We start from the raw sequence: 19,272 nt of genomic DNA, 5'->3' as shown, positions 1-19,272 counted from the left end.
CCCCTACGTAATCAATTCATAAGATTCACGTGATGTCACTGTAGCTTTGCGGCGCGATCTTGACGACCGATCCCACCCACTGACCCACTGATTTCAGTAGTAACTCAGCACCAACAACAACACCTACGACCACAATCAAACAATGAGGATGCAATTTTCGCCACCGGTACAATTTTAACGTGACAGCGGCAAAAAGGAAAAAGAGAAGATCAGCGGTCATAAATGGTATGTTGTGTATGAACTTATTTATTTGGTGTGAATTGGCAGTAGACTTGGCTGTGTGTGTGTGCGTGTGTGTGAGAAGTGATGTAACGTTAAAATAAGTATGATTGTTCATCTGAACTGAAGACCTAACGTAACGTTATAAAAGTCAGTGAACGTTAACATTATGACAATGTTTTCATATCTGTCATTAGTGAAGCTGTAATGACATTGTATGTGGCTCTGTTTTGGAAGAGGGGGAGGTGGAAGACTGCTTTGGTAGCATATGATTTTCCTGTAGGCATAGGGACCTGAGACTGTTAAAATAATAATAATGATATTATTAATGAATAATAAATTAGTTAATAATAAGTCAATGGTTGATAGTTGTGTGTGTTAGGCTGCTGTTTTTTGTGTCGGGCTGTGTGGGAAACCAATGACTGTAGTAGTTATAAATGCAGACCATTTGATTAGCTGATGCCCTGAGTCACTGATTTTAATACAGTAGCCTATTACTATTGGCTCTGTTCTCGCAGTTTTTCTCATGTTCTCTGCTCTTATTCTACCCAGGCTCCTGAGGCGGAGGTGGATGAATGAGGGGATCACGGTAATGTCACCCATTTTTTTGATTGCCACCTTTTGTGTCATAAATATCAGTTCAGTATTCAGTTGTGAGTAGAAACTTTTGACCAAAAAATCCATCCTAACTCAAGCTAACAAGACTAAGATATTTTTGTCTTCCTCAGTGGATGGATGGTTGGTGATGTCACCCATTTGTTCTTTGTTTGATTGCAACCTTTTGTGTACAGCCTTCTTACTAGTGATGTATTTTCTAGTTGTGACTTTTTTGTACTATTTGGGCCAGGCCCACAGTTTCCAGTGGCACACATTATGTGATCAACTTACATATTTTGATATGTTTTGACTTGGTAATTATTATTAATTACATCTTGATGATATTTACTAGCTACTGGTCTGTTAGCTGTCTTTGCACATGACACTTAACTTTGGAAGAGAGATGTTTTTTCTCATGTATTATTCTATATTTGTGTTTTTGACACTGCTGTGCACTACTGATACATGATATTTGTGGATGCTGATATTTTGATTTATTAACCTTTTTTGCAGGGGCGCCACCAGGGATGTTGGGCCCCATGAAAAGATATCACACTGGGTCCCACCATCGCACACAGGCAACGCCAACCATGTGCAGTTTCTGTAACCACACCTCTACCTGTGAAGGCTTCAATTATCTTATAGTCCGATACTAACTTTACAATATCTACTGACACTGAGCTGTGATAATATAACACTGTGAAGACATGCAGGAAACATTCTGCATACTGATAAAGTGTTTGTTTAATTATAAATTTGATTTCTATTAAAATCCATTAATGATGTTTTTTTATTAACATAACTAATGTTCTAATATTATTTCAGGGCCCCTGTCAGTCACGGGCCGGTTGATTAAGCTTGACATTGTGTTTGGTTGTTTAGGCTCTGCGACGTCCAAAATGGATAGCTTTTCTGAAAGCCACCTTGGGCTAGAGGGGGGCATCCCTATGTTCCCCGGGTCCTATGTTCCCCGCTCGGGGAACAGAGGACCCTTTTTTTTTTTTTTTAAGTCCTATGTTCCCCGTTTTTCCCAAAAAGGGTCCTATGTTCCCCTGTAGCAATACATACCGGGGAGCATATATTCCTGAAAAAGGGTCCTATGCTCCCCACTGTTGCGGGGGAACATAGGACCCTTTTCTGGAAAAGGGTCCTATGTTCCCCGCAATCTATCAATCTTTAAAAATATTTTAACTTTGACACGACATTCGCGTGATGACAGCCAATCAGCGTTCAACAGCGTGGCCACTGAGTGACATGTGTAACGTAAAAGCCAATCAGCGTCAACCGGCCAACTCAGTGCAGGAAATCCGGGATGAACCGCTGCATGGAGGAGAAAGTGATTGTTGCCGCTTGCGACTCCCGGAGCTCTATATATAATAGTATATAATAGGCTACTTGCACAAGCTCTTCCTGATTCGCCGTAATACAGCTCATCAGCTTCCGGTTCCAAGATGGCAACGTTCTACACCCGGGCCGTGTTCCAATACCCGTACTTCCATGAGTATACTTAAAGGAAGTACACTATCTGCACTATCCGTACTCACTTGAGTACGCAAATATTTTAGATGTGAGTGCTGTTCCAAATCGAGTACTCTGTGGTGCACTTACCGGAAATGACGATCACGACTGCCGCCGTGGCTCCTCCCCCGCAATAAACCCGCTTTGAACGGTGAACTCTTTACGCCTAGCAGCTATAAAAAACAAAAAAAAACTACAAAATGACTCTATTAATGCAGGCTATGTGGAAAATGCGCCGACTTTGGCTCAGCCTGGCTCCGCCTCTTCCGCTACGTAGCTAAGATGGCTGCCGTTGAGTACGGGGAGTGTCCTTCGATCAGAGCCCGTCTACGAAGAGCCTGGGCACTTCCTATACGCCCCATTGTACCGATCTTGGTTGTAGTTCCATGAGACATCCACTGGGGGTGATCGCGGGTGAGTCCAGATTGAATGGGAGTCTATGGGGCTAGACGGCTAATTATGCCTCTTTCACCTGCTTGTCGTTGAAATATCGCAAATTTTATTGTAGATTTCGCAAGTTCAATATAGATTATGGTTCAAAAGTCGAATGAGTGAGTACTTATGTCCTTTCGATTTCTTACAGTTTGGGCCGTTGTTGGCCATACACGCTAGCATTCTGCTAATGAATGCTGATTGGTCAGGGACGGACTTGCGACTGATTACGACCAGAGACCCCTCTTGACGGCATCTGAAGCTGAAGCGCAATCAGAAACGTGTTAACTTCGACTTTCCGTCAAACTCAATTTTTGCGTACTGTATTTATATTTTCCTGCAGGCCCTTTTATTTTTTAGATAGTATGTATGGTGAAAGTACATGGGCATGAATGGAATTTCTTCTATTTCTTGTGTTCAATGTTCAATGTGTTATATACATGGTAGGTACGGTATGACCACCTTAAATAATACAGTCAATGTCCCGCTCAATATCATTTCATCTGTCATTGTCTATTTTTCGAAAATAAAGATAGTTTAAAAAAGAAATGCCTCGTAAATGTGCAATGATAAACTGGACTAACAGTGGAAACGGATTGTCTGTCTTTTCGTTTCCCAAGGACAGAAAAAGGTAACGTTCTTGCTTGCTCCTGTATGAATGGTCCTAGGCTGCCTGAGGCTTCACCTGGTAAGGAAAGTTGCGCTGGAGCCCGGGTAATATCGCACATGGCTTATTCAAGTTGCGCGCTAGACATTCTCTTGTGTCGAGACTCAAGCACTTAACTTACCTTAACCGATTGTTCCATACAAATGGTTAGTTAACGATTTAACAACTTCAACATCTGCTATTACAGTCGTTATTTCTTTGTAGGACTTGGCCTAATGACCTTGCACAGAGGGAAAACCATCTACACCACTTGTCATTGATTTCTATGCATTCACTGATCTTTACAGATGGGTTTGTTTTAAGCCATTGAATATAATTGCTCTGCCCTGCAACACATTATAAGCTACACATGTTTGTTAAATGAGAAATATGGTCTGGGTCACATTGAAACAGTAACAGTTGTGTAACAGTAATTATACAAACATTATATCAACATTGCAACAGGCAAGTTTATTCAAACATCACACTAACAAGTACACAATAAGAACAGTAACTAATAAAAAAACGAGAAATTATTTAACAACACTGAACATACTGAACAGAGGCAGGGGAAAAGGACAGAGGAAGAAGACTTGTCCGTTGTCACAGCATCAAGGTCCAACTGTAGAGATCAAGAAAGGAAGAGGCATGAGGAGGAGTACAACAGAACACTGCTCTCTAGCAGATTGTTTACTGATGTAAACTAAATTGATGCAGTCATAAAATTATGATTGTAATCCAGGTTTCTATTTTAGGAGAAAGAAATGGCTCATAATCGTTATTTAAAAAAAAAGCTTTATCATCGGCACTAGTGAGGATTAGAAAAAACACTCTCTGTAAGTAACATACATATGTAAAACATTCGCGCATTTCTTTTTTTTACATTAGCTCACTAAAACTCTGTAACTAGGGTATTAAGCAAAAAAAGCCTTACCTCCAACAGCTGGTGTTATCCTTGCGGGAAAAGGGAAGTGCTTTAGAAACTGCCGTAAAGCAGTACCTCTGACAGTATGACAATGTGTGACGTCATCGCATGTTTTTAACGCCTTTTTAGAACAGATACATGACCTTAAAAAATGCAATATTCAGCTGAGTTTATTATCTTAGACCCACCTTTTGATAGCAACTTTCAAATTACTTGACAAAAAATTACATTGTGAGAAAAGTGGATTCTGAGGATAAAACCCTGTTGGCTCCCATTCATTCGGGACTCGCCTACGAGCGCCCCGCGTGGTCAGAGATTATTAATGCAACCAGTCTAGAAAACCGGAACTAACCCGCGAGTGCCCATTCTCCTCATATTAGACATTCTCTGCTTCGATCCACACTTCACGATTAGCCCGTTTTGAGTACGGCATCCGGGTCCTTGAAGTATACTTCTTTTCGCCGGATCTGAATTGGAACGTACTGTGGACTCAAATTTTGGCTAGTAAGTGCGGACAGTACGGGTATTGGAACACGGCACAGGTGTTTAGGCAAGGCAAGGCAAGGCAACTTTATTTATATAGCACTTTTCATACACAAGGCAGACTCAAAGTGCTTCACATATAAACAGTGTCATACAATGAAATAAAATAATAGGCAAGTAAAAGAAAAACATATGCAAAAATAGAAAGTTAAAAAGGCATTTTAGTATTAAAATAGAAAATAAAGGCAAAGTTGTTTAGCAGAAAGCTATAGCAAACATAAAAGTCTTCAGTCTTTTTTTAAAGGTGCTCAGAGTTGGGGCAAGTCTTAAATCCTCTGGGAGTTTATTCCAGCTATTTGTTGCGTAGTAACTAAATCCTGCTTTCCCATGTTTTGTGTTTACTCTGGGGATAATTAACAGATTGGTCTCGGAGCTTCTTAGCAGTGTTGTTTTCGTCAGGCAAGACGAAAACGAAAATGACGTCGTCAGACCCCTTTTTTCCATGACGAAAATGAGACTAAGACGAACGTCACCAAAGCCATATAAAGACTAAAATGTGACGAAAAATGTAGACATTTTCGTCAGACGAGAACTAGACGAGACTAAATTGTTAGTGAGTGGACGAACAAAAGTTTCAAAACATGCTTTTTTCCCGCCAACTATAATATGCGGAAAAGAAATGGAGAAATGGAGCCAGCTGCTTGTCCTAACAGTCACGCCCCCATCACACACTAAAAGCCTCGCTCGCGCGCAGCTGCGCCTGCACGCACACGGCACACACGAGTGTGCCGTGTGCGACGAGTGCGACAGTCCGACGAGTTTTCGTCGGACTAAAACTAGACTAAAACCTTTTGAGTTTTCGTCAGACTAAAACTAGACTAAAACTTTCAAAGATAGAAATGACTAAAATGGGACTAAAACTAAGAAGCATTTCGTCAAAAAGACTAAGACTAAAACTAAATCTAAAATGCCTGCCAAAAACAACACTGCTTCTTAGGGGTCTAAAAGGCTGATGTAGTGGAAGCATATCAGTTAAATATTTTGGGCCTAAACCATGTAGGGATTTATAGGTAAGCAACATGATTTTAAAATCAATTCTCTGACTTACAGGAAGCCAATGTAATGATTTCAGAATTGGTGTAATATGATCAAATATTTTGGTCTTTGTTAGAACTCTAGCAGCAGCATTCTGAACAAGCTGAAGCTTCCTCAGAGTTTGTTTTGGGAGACCTGTAAGGAGACCATTGCAGTAATCAAGCTTACTAGTGATAAAGGCATGTACAAGTTTTTGTAAGTCTTCGGTGGACATGAGCCCTCTAAGTCTTGCTACATTTTTAAGGTGATAATAGGCTGATTTTGTAACTGATTTGATGTGACTGTCAAAATGTAAATCTGAATCCATGATAACCCCTAGATTTCTGGCTTTGATTGAGGTTTTCAGGGACAGAGAGTGAAGGTGTTGGGTTACTTTAAGCCTTTCTGTTTTAGAACCAAATACAATTATCTCTGTTTTGTCCTCATTTAGTTGAAGGAAATTTCGGCACATCCATTCCTTCACTTGCTCAATGCACTGGCACAGCAGATCTATGGGCCGATAGTCATTTGGTGATAGCGATACATAGATTTGCGTGTCATCAGCATAGCAATGATGGTCAATATTGTTATTTTGCATGATTTGCCCTAGTGGGAGCATGTAGATGTTGAATAAAGAGGGTCCTAAGATCGAACCTTGTGGGACTCCACAGGTCACGTTGGTTGATTCTGATACAAAGTCGCCAATGGAAACAAAGTAGTTCCTATTTTGTAGGTAGGACCTGAACCAATTTAAGACAGTGCCTGAAAGCCCCACCCAGTTTTCTAACCTTTCCAGAAGTAATGTATGGTCTACAGTGTCGAATGCAGCACTGAGGTCAAGTAGCATTAGTATAGAGGTTTTGCCAGAGTCTGTGTTAAGACGGATGTCGTTTACAACTTTAATAAGGGCGGTCTCAGTGCTGTGTAGGGGTCGAAATCCAGATTGGAAGGTGTCATAGCAACCAGTTGATGCCAGGAAGTGATTTAGTTGCTGGAGGACAACTTTCTCAATGATTTTACTTATGAAGGGTAGATTCGATATTGGTCTGTAGTTGTTAATAATAGAGGCATCTAGGCTCCGCTTTTTTAAAAGGTTTTCAAAGCTTTTGGGAAATTGCCTGACTGGAGAGAGTTGTTAACTATCTGCAATATGTCTACTGCTAGGCAGTCAAAAACATTCTTAAAGAGGTTGGTAGGTATAGTATCAAGGCAACAGGTGGATGGCTTTAGTTGTGTCACAGTTTCCACAAGATTTTGAGAGTCTATAACATTAAAGTATGCCATCCTTGCCACGTAATTTTTGCCTGAACAGGGTGGTAGTCCAACATTTTTGTTTGAAGTGGAGATATTGATGGCGCGTCTGATACCTTTAATTTTATCAATATAAAAAGCTGCAAACTCATTGCATTTCTGCGTGGAATGGAGATCAGGTGGAATTTCTGTTGGGGGGTTGGTCAGTCTGTCAACAGTTGCAAACAGGGTTTTTGCTTTATTAGTGTTGGTTTTAATGATATTGGAGAAAAATGTTTCTCTAGCATTTTTTAAGTCTAAATTGTAGGCACGGAGGCTCTCTTTATAGATATCATGGTGAATATGAAGTTTTGTTTTACGCCAGATGCGTTCAACCTTCCTGCATTCCTTTTTCTGTGCTGTTACAGAAGCAGCTTTTCTCCAGGGTGCCTTTTGCTTTCCAGAAATCGTTTTAACCTTATAAGGTGCAATGACTTTCAAAATTTTCAAATTAAAGTTTTCTACAAGATCATCAGGAGAACATGGGTTTAGAGGTGGTAGCAAGGAGATGGCCTTTTTAAAAAGTACATTAGAATCTTCATTGATATACCGTTTTTTGACAGTGTTTGATTTTGTCTGTATATCGGGAATAAAAGATATGTTAAAGAAAACACAAAAGTGGTCAGACAAGGAAGGATCAGTCACAGAGAGATCAGAAACATTGAGGCCCTTTGTGATAACCAGGTCTAGAGTGTGCCCCTTACAATGAGTAGCCTCTTTCACATGTTGAGACAGTTCAAATGTGTCCAAAATGGCAAAAAGTTTTTTTGCATACTTGTCATTCAAATCATCAGTATGAAAATTGAAGTCACCAGTTATAACTAGACAGTCAAATTCTGTGGAGATGCTAGACAATAATTCTGTGAAGTTATCGAAAAAATTTGCAGAATATGTGGGTGGCCTGTAAATAATTAATAGGAGAACTCTGGGGGAGCATTTCAATACAGCACTAAGGTATTCGAACGATGGAAAATCACCAAATAACATCTGTTTCCCCTGAAATACATTTTTAAATATAGCAGCAACCCCTCCACCTCTTTTTCCAGATCTACATGCATCAAAAAAGTTATAGTTGGGAGGAGCTGTCTCTATCAGAACGGTTGCACTGTTAATTTGTTCCAGCCATGTTTCAGTTAAAAACATAAAATCCAGTTTAGAAGTGGTAATAAAATCATTAACTAAAAATGATTTGTTATTAAGAGACCTCACATTAAGTAGAGCCATCCTGATGGTGTTGTTGATAGGCTTTAAGGTTGTTTTTGGTTTGGAGGCAATAGATATGAGATTTGTGAGGTTAGCCGTGTGTCTAAGTTTCCCTTTGTTTACTCTCTTAGTGGTTACAGCATGAATGCGAAAGTTGCCCTGCTTTGACGTAGGCAACCTTGGGTTCAGCAGATTATGTGAAACTTCCTTTATACTGTGTCTACGGCTGAACCCTTTTTTGTCTCAGTAATACTCATGACTACTATCAGTATAGTGGGGGGGCTGGGGCGCCATCCTCTTGGGTGTTATCAGCCTGTCGCCATGACATGGCGATGCTATCAATGACCCAGATATAATTTTGCTGCCAACATATTCCAGTCTCTTGTATTCGGCTGGAAAATCGCAAAGGGAGGAGACATTGGGGCTGGAGAGATAGCTATGGGAGAGATGAGGCTGGAGGTCACCACAAAGGGAGGAGACATTGGGGCTGGAGAGATAGCTATGGGAGAGATGAGGCTGGAGGTCACCACAAAGGTAGGGGACATTGGGGCTGGAGAGATAGCTATGGGAGAGATGAGGCTGGGGGTCATCGTAGTAATGCAGAGGAGGGTGGTCGTTCCTCGCCAAGCCGGCCACAGTGTTGAGGGCGTCGGGCGCATGGGTGGCAGGCGCGTTCGTGGACTCTTGAAGTGGCAGGAACCGGTTCTTCAGTGGCAGGGTTAATTTCAGTGCCTTGCTAATCCGGCAGATACATGTCTTCTTCTCAACCTGTGCTCTGATTGTGGCCTGTGCGTCAGACCATGGCAAGGTCTGTGGGCTGTCTGCTATCTGTGTGTCAGATAGTGGCAGAGTAGGAGGGGGGTGGCCGTTCCTCGCCAAGCCAGCATCAGCGATGGGGGAAGGCACAGTGTTGATGGCGTCGGGCAGGCTGTTGTCTCTCTTCAAGGTCTTCTTCTCAACCTGTGCTCTGATTGTGGCCTGTGCGTCACACCATGGAGGGGGGTGGCCGTTCCTCGCCAAGCCAGCATCAGCGATGGGGGAAGGCACAGTGTCGATGGCGTCGGGCGGGCTGTTGTCTATCTTCAAGGTCTGTGGGCTGTCTGCTATCTGTGTGTCAGATAGTGGCAGAGTAGATGTGTGGTGGAGGCTGTAGTCTCGCTTCTTCTCAACCTGTGCTCTGACTGTGGCCTGTGCGTCAGACCATGGAGATTTGTGGGAAAGCGAGAAGAGAAGATTGTCCCTCAACAGTTTTGAGCCTAACCTGTTTGGGTGTAGGCCATCTGCTCTGAAAAGATATTTGCGCCCCCAGAATAAGTTGAAATTGTCAATAAAGCCCCTTCCTCTTTCATTGCAGACTCTGGAAAGCCATGTATTCACTGAATCTGTTTATTCCCCTGTCAACTGCTGGTATGGGTCCACTGATGAATGACTTGATGTGTATTTTGTCCAGTGTATCCAATAGATCAGTGTAATCCCTCTTCAGAAGTTCTGACTGTTCTCTTTGAATGTCATTAAATCCTGCATGCACAATAATCTGTGAGATTTTGGGGTTTTCCTATATGATTTTGGCTAGTTTATGGTTGATATCACTAACCATTCCATATGGGAAGATGCATGTTTTGATCTTCTTACCGGTTATATCCTTGATGATTGAGTCTCCTATAATCAGAGTGTCTGGTTCATCTGCTTTCTCTGAGATGGGCCCTTGTTGGACGGTGGCAGACACATGCACAGCCCGCCTCCGTGGCGTCCATCTCTGTCCGTACCGTCTGTCCGGACACATTTCAGGGGTCAGGGGTGCACTGGTGGCCGAGGCATGCGCAGCTCGCCTCCATGGCGACTGGTTGTTCCATCTCTGTCCGCACTGTCCGTCCGGACGCATCTCGGGGCTCAGGGGTGCATGGGTGGCAGGCGCGTTCGTGGACTCCTGAAGTGGCAGGAACCGGTTCTTCAGTGGCAGGGTTAATTTCAGTGGCGTTGAGTGAACTTGTTGATTCACTTTGGTATGTTGTTTTGGCTTAGCGCCGACTCTGTGCCAGTGAGACGCAGCTGGAACTGTCTCTCTCGTGTCCAGCTTCGGGAAGGATACAGTGTAACTTTGATCATCTTGCTGTATCTGAGTGAGCTCAGCAAACTCACCCATCGGCACTGTATCCTGGAGGAGTTCTTTGCATTTTTCTAATGCCGCTAGTCTCGTTTCAAATAAAGCCACTGTCTGTTGCAGTTTGGTGCAGTCTGTGCATTTCCCAGTCTCCGTGCCTGAGATATCCGAGTACAGAGGCATGTTGGCGATAGGAAAGTCCAAGGCTTTTTCTGCGGTCTGATCCGGGAGTCATGAAAAGTGCCAAAATGTATTGTTGAATCGAGCGATGGAGGACGACGAAACAAACAATATATTGTTAGGTATTATGATCATGAAATTAAATAAGATAAAGTAGATCTGAACGATGAATTAAGTAGTTTTTTCGAATGCCTAGCGGAGCTTCGGGAAACATGACCTCTCTCTCTAGAGTCACTACGCAGACAGGAGTTTACAGGAGCTGCCGACAATAAATATCACAGATGTGCATCGTTTATGTCGGGAAACAAAAACTCAGACAAGCAAATTGGAGAAGGGGTTTAGGCTGTATGCTTCGACCTACATTCACAGCTACGAAGGTAAGAAAACGACGTCTAACAGACGCTAGCTACTGTCAAAGTCTAATCTGTCAGTTAACTGTCACTGTCGAACGTGTATTACGATGCAGAAACAGCAAACGCCAACAAGATTTCTTAACGAGTGTTTTATATCAGCCTTGATATTTGCCTGTTGTGTTGAGTAATAATAGTTTAAGTATAGCCACGGTTTTGTGTATATAAAAGTAACATTACTTAGCTACCTAACGTATCCTAACGGATTCTCCGACGTCTCTCCCTCTTCCACAAAAGGTAAAGACATGGTGGTTATCTCCGCCGGAATATGGCAGTAATGATGGAAAAAGTAACAGACCGGGGAACATAGGACCCTTTTAAAAAAAAAAGGGTCCTATGTTCCCCACACAGCAAAAATCACAGTGTATATTGTACTCTATGGGTGTACATTTAACACCCATTTCGGGGTATATATAGGTCCAAGAGTTCAGTGTTCACTGAACACTGTTAGAAGAGCAAAATATGTACTCCAAATTTAGAGTTACATTTTAACACTTTGAGAGTGCAAATGTACTCTATTAGTGGTACTTTTGGGCACTCATTCAGTGCTTCCTTACACCTGCAGTGTAAACCTAGAACCTCAGAGAGAAAAAAGATGTACTCCAAGTCAGTGCTTTGTAGCACTTCGCAGAGCTGATTATTTAATACTTCTAGAGTGAGAATGTACTCTGACTGGTGTACAACCAACACCTTTGAGGTGAATTATCAACACTTAATTAAACTTAAACTTAAATTAAACTTAAATTATTTTACATCAAGAACCATATTTAGTTTTACATTTATATGATGTAACCAACAACTTGAAAATAAATAAATAAATGTGTCCCTGTCAACCAATTAAAGGGGAATTCCGGTGTATGTTTTGTATGATAACGAGTTGAAAAGTTCGTTTTGGAGCACAAAAAACGCACATAGACGCTTTCTTCAGTTGACTGTTATTAGCCGATTCTATCAAAACGCTATAAACTTGGAACAATGGGGGCAGTGGTTATGGTAAAAACTAAATCGCTATTTTAAACCATTTAAAAGGCTAGAAGTAGCCCGACACTTCTATGGTAGTACAATAAGGGTATAAACATATAAAACGAGGCATTGAGAACTTTGTAAGTGTACAGATTGTTTATTAAAAAGTACATTTTATACACACAATACCATCAGTAGATCACCCGTCGACTCCATTTTGTTTTCAAGACTCGATAAGTAGATTGACAAACACAGAGATTGTGACATCCATCAGCAACACACAAGCTCTGGCGGCATGCCATGGGACCTTTAAAAAAAAAAAATTATCAGGATACAATTACCTTGTGAAACTTCACTACAAGATCCACAGCTTCCCGGATATTGATTTTGACAGCTCCCTTCTTTCCACTTGGAGGTGGTGGCAGGAGGTCGACCAGCAGGAGAAGTGAGGCCATGTCACTATCCCAACCTGAAAAGGGAGAGCACATACTTTGAGCATGAAATACACCTGATGAAAGCACATGACACAACATAAAAGGTTCAAAAAGTTCTTGTCAATAAATAGTCAGCATCTAAAAAGGTGGCCAAATACAAACAGGTTATTATCATAGGACCTTTTTTTAAAAAAAAAAGGGTCCTATGTTCCCCAGTCTCATACAAAGAGGGGAACATAGGACCCGGGGAACATAGGACCCGGGGAACATAGACACGCTCCCACTAAATTGAAGCCACGTGCCTCGTTAGCATTAGCTAAAAAATGGTAAAGAGGCGTTAGCTAAATTGAAGACATGTGCCTCATTAGCATTGGCCATTAAGTTTGACATTAGCTAAAATCGTTAGCATTTATAAGTTGGTTATCAGATCTAAAAGACGAAGAAATGCTGAATATTCTGCATTCAGGGTTTCTGCAGGTTTGAACAAGTTAAATTTAAGACTTTAATACCTTCTTAAGACCCATTATGAATACAATTTCTGACCTATATGAAGTACACACGCACAACTAACTATGAAACATAGGAACCCTGTGCATTATTCACTGGTACTTTTCTTACCTGTTTACATTCCCGTGAAGTTCAAAAATGTCTTCGCTCACTTGGAGCAATTCCTTGCCGATATTGATTCGATCCTCTCTAGTCAACCGTCTCTGCCGAAACAGTTTGCCGCGTAGTGTGGAAGAGAACAAACGGTCACATGTCTCTATAGATTCAACCAATGAGAAGGCGCAGCGACCCAATGACGAATCGAAACCTAAACCGACGTGCGACCGGGAAAGTTTCAATCAACCGTTGGACACTCAGGGAGTCCATCATCCTAAAATAAACACTTAAATTACTCTACACCAGCATTATACTTAGAGACAGCACCCAAGAGTGTTTCTGGTACACCCCAAAAAATGTACTTAGCGCCTATTCAACACCAAATTGTATAAAATCTACTCTGGTCATGAATACTCTGGGATTTTAACACTTTGGCATTTGCTGTGCAGTCTCATACAAAGAGGGGAACAGAGGGCCCGGCCGGGGAACATAGGACCCGGGGGACACGCTCCCGGGAATAACAGACACACTAGAGCGTCATCTACGTCCTCACTTTCTAGCCTCAACGGAAGTCAATGGGACCAACTGAAAATATACAAAGTTAAAGCTAGATAGATAGATAGATAGAAACTTTATTGATCCCTTGGGAATGCTCCTTCAGGGAAATTCAAAATTCCAGCAGCGGTAGTACAGACAAGACACATAAACAAGCAAGAAAAACACAACCTAAAATGCAACAAGACATTGTATAAATGAATACATTTTAAAAAGAAGAAGCAGCAGCAGCAGATGTTAGCAGCAATTATTATATCTTATTTGAGTTAATAAATGGAGTGTGTAGCAATAAATAAATAAATAGATTATGCAAGCTCGATCAGTCTATCCTATTTCTATCTGAAGTCTGAGGTGTATAAGGTGAAGAGAAGAGGGGCCAGCACAGACTGGCATAAACTGTGATTCTGAAAAATTATATCGAAAATCTGTCTGATATACGTAATGATACAAATGTGTTGATTTGTTAAATGTTTGAATGAAGGTTAACGGTTTTAAAATGACCAAGAGGTTATGAGGTTTGAAGTAGTTAGTTGATAGCATGAAGATACAAGTGTGTTGATTTGGTAAATGTTTGAATGAAGGTTAATGTTTTTAAAATGACCAAGTTACGAAGTTTGAAGTGTGTGTAAGATGTAAGAAATTATATTTAAAAAGTTACAAAATATATCTATATGTTTTGAATTGAAGCGCAAGATTCCAAGCTAATCTAAACATTTTAAAGCTAGAATGGAGTCTTTAGGTGAACAATTGTGGAAAGAGTAGGGTCCCAAAGTTTGTAGAGAACAGAAAGAAAGAAAGAAAGAAAGAAAGAAAGAAAGAAAGAAAGAAAGAAAGAATAAAACCTAAGAAGAACAAAAGATGAGCGCTGCATGCAGCACTCACCTAAAAAGTAAAGCAATATTTTCTTTGTATTTGATTCCAGGAGACGATCGAGGCTTTAAAGGGGAAGAGGTGAAGGGGAAAGCACATGTGAGCATCAGCGTCAGAGATGAAACGGTCTTGAAGAGCCCGCTGACCACAGTCTTCCTCCCCATCGTCTACATCATCGTATTTGTCGTGGGTCTGCCTGCCAACTCTCTGGCCCTCTGGGTGTTTCTATTCCGGACTAAGAAGAAGAACCCGTCCTCCATCTTCATGGCCAACCTGGCGCTGTGTGACCTGCTCTTTGTCATCTGGATCCCTCTGAAGATCGCCTACCACTTCAACGGCAATAACTGGATCTACGGCGAGGGTCTCTGCAAGGTCCTGGTGGGGTTCTTCTACGCCAACATGTACTGCTCCACCGCCTTCATCACTTGCATCAGCATTCAGCGCTACTGGGGTGTCGTCCAGCCGTTATCCTGGCAACGAAAGGACAACACCGTGAGCGTGGCCGTCTCCGTGTTGATCTGGCTGGCGGTCTGGGTCCTAACCACGCCCCTCTTCCTGTACGACCAGACGGTGAGGGTCATCAACATGGACATCGTTACGTGCCATGACGTCACCCTTCGTAGCCAGAGGGAGTTGGCGGCCGGCTACTTCCTGACCATGGGCATCCTGGGATTCGTAGTGCCGGCGGCGGTGTGCCTGGTGGCCTACGTGCTGATGCTCAAGGCCCTGCGGAGCTCCATGACGGACGAAGCCATCGCCAAGAAACGACGCAAGGCGGTGGCGCTGATCATCACCGTGTTGGTCATGTTCCTGGTGTGCTTCAGTCCCAGTAACATCATGCTGCTGGTGCACTACAGCCTCCTGCTGGACCAGAGAACCATTACCGGCTACGGCTTCTACATCACCACCCTGTGCCTGGCCAGCCTCAACAGCTGCATCGACCCCTTCGTCTACTACTTTATCTCGGAGGACTTCCGCGAACATGTACGAAACACACTCATCTGCCGCAGCCAGCGCAAGGCAGAGCGCATGCGTTTGTCCTTTAGTGCACTCAAGAACTCTGGCACCTCTCGGAAAAACAAGAGCATCAGCTGCTGACCGCGGGGGCTGCTGCCTCGTCACACCGCAACGCACGTTTTAACATGACCTTAAACACACAGACGCACCCACCGACACCTGTGTGTGTGGGTGGGTGTGTCTAATGGTGGCTTGCCATCGTTACCCACCATCATGAAAAGCGCAAAATGTGTGTTTGTTCACTTATGTATCGAACACAAGCAGTGATTGATAGCTTACATAAGGCTGAAATGTTATCAAACATATAGCAACATAATACAAATTCCCCAGCCTGATTATATATAGTTGCAAAGGGAAGTTATTTAACGTTATACGTTAACATTAGTGAGGCGAAACTCAGAAATGATTAAAATACGTTAAGCGTTCTCATTCATAAAACATGAGGATCTTACAGTATGACTGCATGTGCTTTCATCATATAATACAGTTGTAACACTAAAACTATCAACATTGAGGATAGTTAATGTTTTCCCAACAGTATTATCAAAAAATAATATACAGTATTCTATTATTACTGTTGATATCGCCGTTGTTAGTACTTTTATTACTGTTAGTACTATTACTACTCTTGTGAGTACTATTATCGCTGTTGTTAGTACTTTTATTACTGTTGTTAGTACTTGTATTACTCTTGTGAGTACTTTTATTGCTGTTGTTAGTACTATTATTACTTTTGTTAGTACTACGTGAGACGTGAGGAGCCAAATGGTGCTTACTTGTCTTGTAGAATACGTGCTGTGAGGTTGGCGTCTCTGTAGTCCTCTTTCTGTAGTCCTCTTTCTCTCCAGCTCTTCACAATGCTCTCCATCTTGAGAATGCCGCACCAATGCCGTTTACTCTCGTATCTTTCCTATTGTCACATAACCTTCTTGGTTTGTTTGATTCGCCTTTTGTTTTTGTGACTTGCATCTGTTATGTCACTTCCTCTGATGGGAGAGCAATGAGGTATGTAATGCCTCCTCTCTCATTCTTTTCTAATCACGAGTCCATCACGAGTGAGCAATAAAAACAATAGAATGAAACAACAACAGAGTGGATAGCTATCTAGTTCACCGACTTCCTTCCTCACTCTTTGGGTTTGCTGTATTTCCTGGATGCTATAGGTTAAGGAGAAAATGACAAAACTCGACAAAATTGCCCGGGACGTTTCCGTTTTCAAATGTACGGATTAGCAATGATTAGAAACATTTGGGAAAATAAATTATATAACATAGGTCTAGTAGTTTTTACATAATTGAATGCCGAAAACGTACATATTCTGCCTTTAAAGACACAATACTTGTTTGTCCAGACCCAGAAAAAAACGGACAATGCTAAGCAGAGTTATTTAATTCCTCGATGACAAAAGCCTATCGTTGGTGATGAGAGAGGTTGCAGAAAAGCCCTACAAATGCTATGGGGCCTTTACACCAGTCAGGGTGAGCCAAGAAGTATTGCCCTGTATACAGAGCTCACTTCACTTAAGAAAGAATCAACCAAGCTATGAAGAGAAAGAAAAATTAGACACATAAACAAAATCGGACAATGTTATGAAAGTGGGCACATCATCTGTTATGGATGTGGGAATTGCGGCCGTATTGAGAAAGATTTCCGTCAAGAAGGAGCCATTAAGAATTTGTAATGGCTCCAAATGGAACCATTAATGGCTCCAAAAGCCATTAAGCCATTAAGTGCTGCAATTTTATGAGAAACTCTTTTAACATTTAACCAGTAGCGACAGCAGCAATTTTGACTAGTTGCAATTATAATTAATGATATCTACAACTCAAATCTCACTAGTCAAAAAGTTCATTCTTGATATCAACAATTAAATTCTCAAGATGTCGAAGGTGATATATCTAGGTTTGTGTAAATGACACTTTACACAGAACTTTGTGTCGCGATTGCTCTATGATTTGCTCTCCAGGCATTGGTTCTTAGACAGGTGAGGGGCGTGGCGAGCAGAGCTGGGCACTGCAACGTGGCACACCTGGACCTCATCAACCAATCACACGCCTTCTTAAGCCTGGCGGGGACTTCTCGTCGGCGCCAGATTATTCCGTCTCATTCGGTATTTTGGCTGACGTGTGTTCATTGACCATCGATTCCCTAACCTGATTCTGTGATTCCTAAACGTCGTGTTATCCTTTCGCCAGTTCCTCGCCAGTGGACTACCCCCGGACCGCAACTCTCTCCGGTGCCTCCGCCAGCTACGCCTACCCGCTCCTGTCTTCGCCTTGCCCGCTGGTTATCTTCTGAGTTCTCCTTTACTGACAATAAACCGTGGATTGTCCGTACTGTCTCTGTCTCTGCATCCTGGGTCCTAACCAACCTTTTCACCAACCGTAACACTTTGTTTGACATAATGTCGAACAAGTGATTGTCTGTTGTCTACATTTAATTTTTCGGACCCCAGGAAGACTAGCTCTCACTCCGGTGTGTTGCTAATGGGGATCCTAATAAATGAAAAGAATAAAAAATCACCTATTGAATCGGTGCACACTGACATAAAAGGTCCCATTGAGCCAACTGCTAATTTTATTCACAGATATTTTTTCAGGGGTATTGTCTGTTAACTTCCTTAGGACAAGAGTGACACAGCATTAGCAACAGATGTTCCTTGCAGACAATGCACCGTATGGTACAATCAAGTGTATCAGATCAGACAATGGCACAGAACAGAGAAGCAATGTTTTTCACTCACTTTTAAGTGATAAAGGTATAAGACATGAGACATCATCCCCATCCTCTGCCCATACAAATGGTACAGCCGAGAGACAGTGGAGGATACTCTTTGAAATGGGGAGGTGTCTCATATTAGAGAAGGGATCACCAAAGGTATTGTGGGCTTATGCAGTTCAAAATGCTGCTCATATTCATGATAGATGTAATCATGACATGACTAAAAACAATCGATATTTCTCGTTAACAGGATGAAAGCCGAATCTTCCTAGAATGGTGTTTTGGATCAGATTGTAATGCATACAAATAAAATTATAAGAAACTGGACCCCAGATGTGAGAAGAGCATATTTGTGGGGTACAGTAAGAACAGCCCGGCTTATCTGGTATACCACCCACATAAAGAAGGGGTGTCAAAGCATAGACTGGTAAAATTCATTAGAAAGAACAGTATTGAATAACAGACACAAACTGAAGAATAGGATTCAGAAATCCAGAGAATCAGGTCCTAGGTAGGAACAAGAAGAATGTAAACAAAGATAATCTGACACGTCACAACATGAGAAAATGACAGAGAACATAGTCCTAGATGAGAACAAAAACAGTGCAGATCCAAAACAAAGTGATTCAAACCTGAGGGTAGGACTACAGTGGGGGGAGAGGGGTGTAAGCCCTTAAAGACCATGATGAAGAATGGTTCTTAGAGCTAGATACGTTACTAAGGGTTACAATCAGATAGAAGCCATAGACTACCAGGAAACGTTAGCTCCAACAGCAAACCTTACCTCGGTACGGGTATTGATGCAGGTAGCAGTGCAAAATTAGTGAAGTGTTCATCAGATGGATTTGAAAGCAGCATACTGACATGCTCCAATAGAAACAGAAATCTTCTTGCAACAACCAGAGGGTTTTGAAAGACATTAGAGACTGTGGAGAAATGAGTATAGGCTACATGTTAAAGAAATCCCTTCACGGTGTAAAACAATTGGGAAGAAATTGGTTCAAACTTCTACATGATCATACAGAACGAAA

General features: G+C 41.9%; 1 protein-coding gene across 1 annotated transcript in view; it reads left to right on the top strand.

Annotated features, from left to right (window-relative positions):
* The window catches only part of LOC132456257 (proteinase-activated receptor 2-like), a 155,117-nt gene extending 139,311 nt beyond the window's left edge, over positions 1-15,806 (top strand). Inside the window, exon 2 of the mRNA XM_060050585.1 lies at positions 14,556-15,806. Within this exon, the coding sequence (XP_059906568.1) occupies positions 14,556-15,601 (1,046 nt within the window). The 3' untranslated portion in view covers positions 15,602-15,806. The remainder of the gene's footprint in view (positions 1-14,555) is intronic.
* The last annotated feature ends 3,466 nt before the right edge of the window (positions 15,807-19,272 follow it).

This window comes from Gadus macrocephalus, chromosome 4 (genome assembly GCF_031168955.1).
Source record: "Gadus macrocephalus chromosome 4, ASM3116895v1".
In the NCBI taxonomy this organism is placed as follows: domain Eukaryota; kingdom Metazoa; phylum Chordata; class Actinopteri; order Gadiformes; family Gadidae; genus Gadus; species Gadus macrocephalus.
This window is presented reverse-complemented; position numbering and strand designations above follow the sequence as displayed.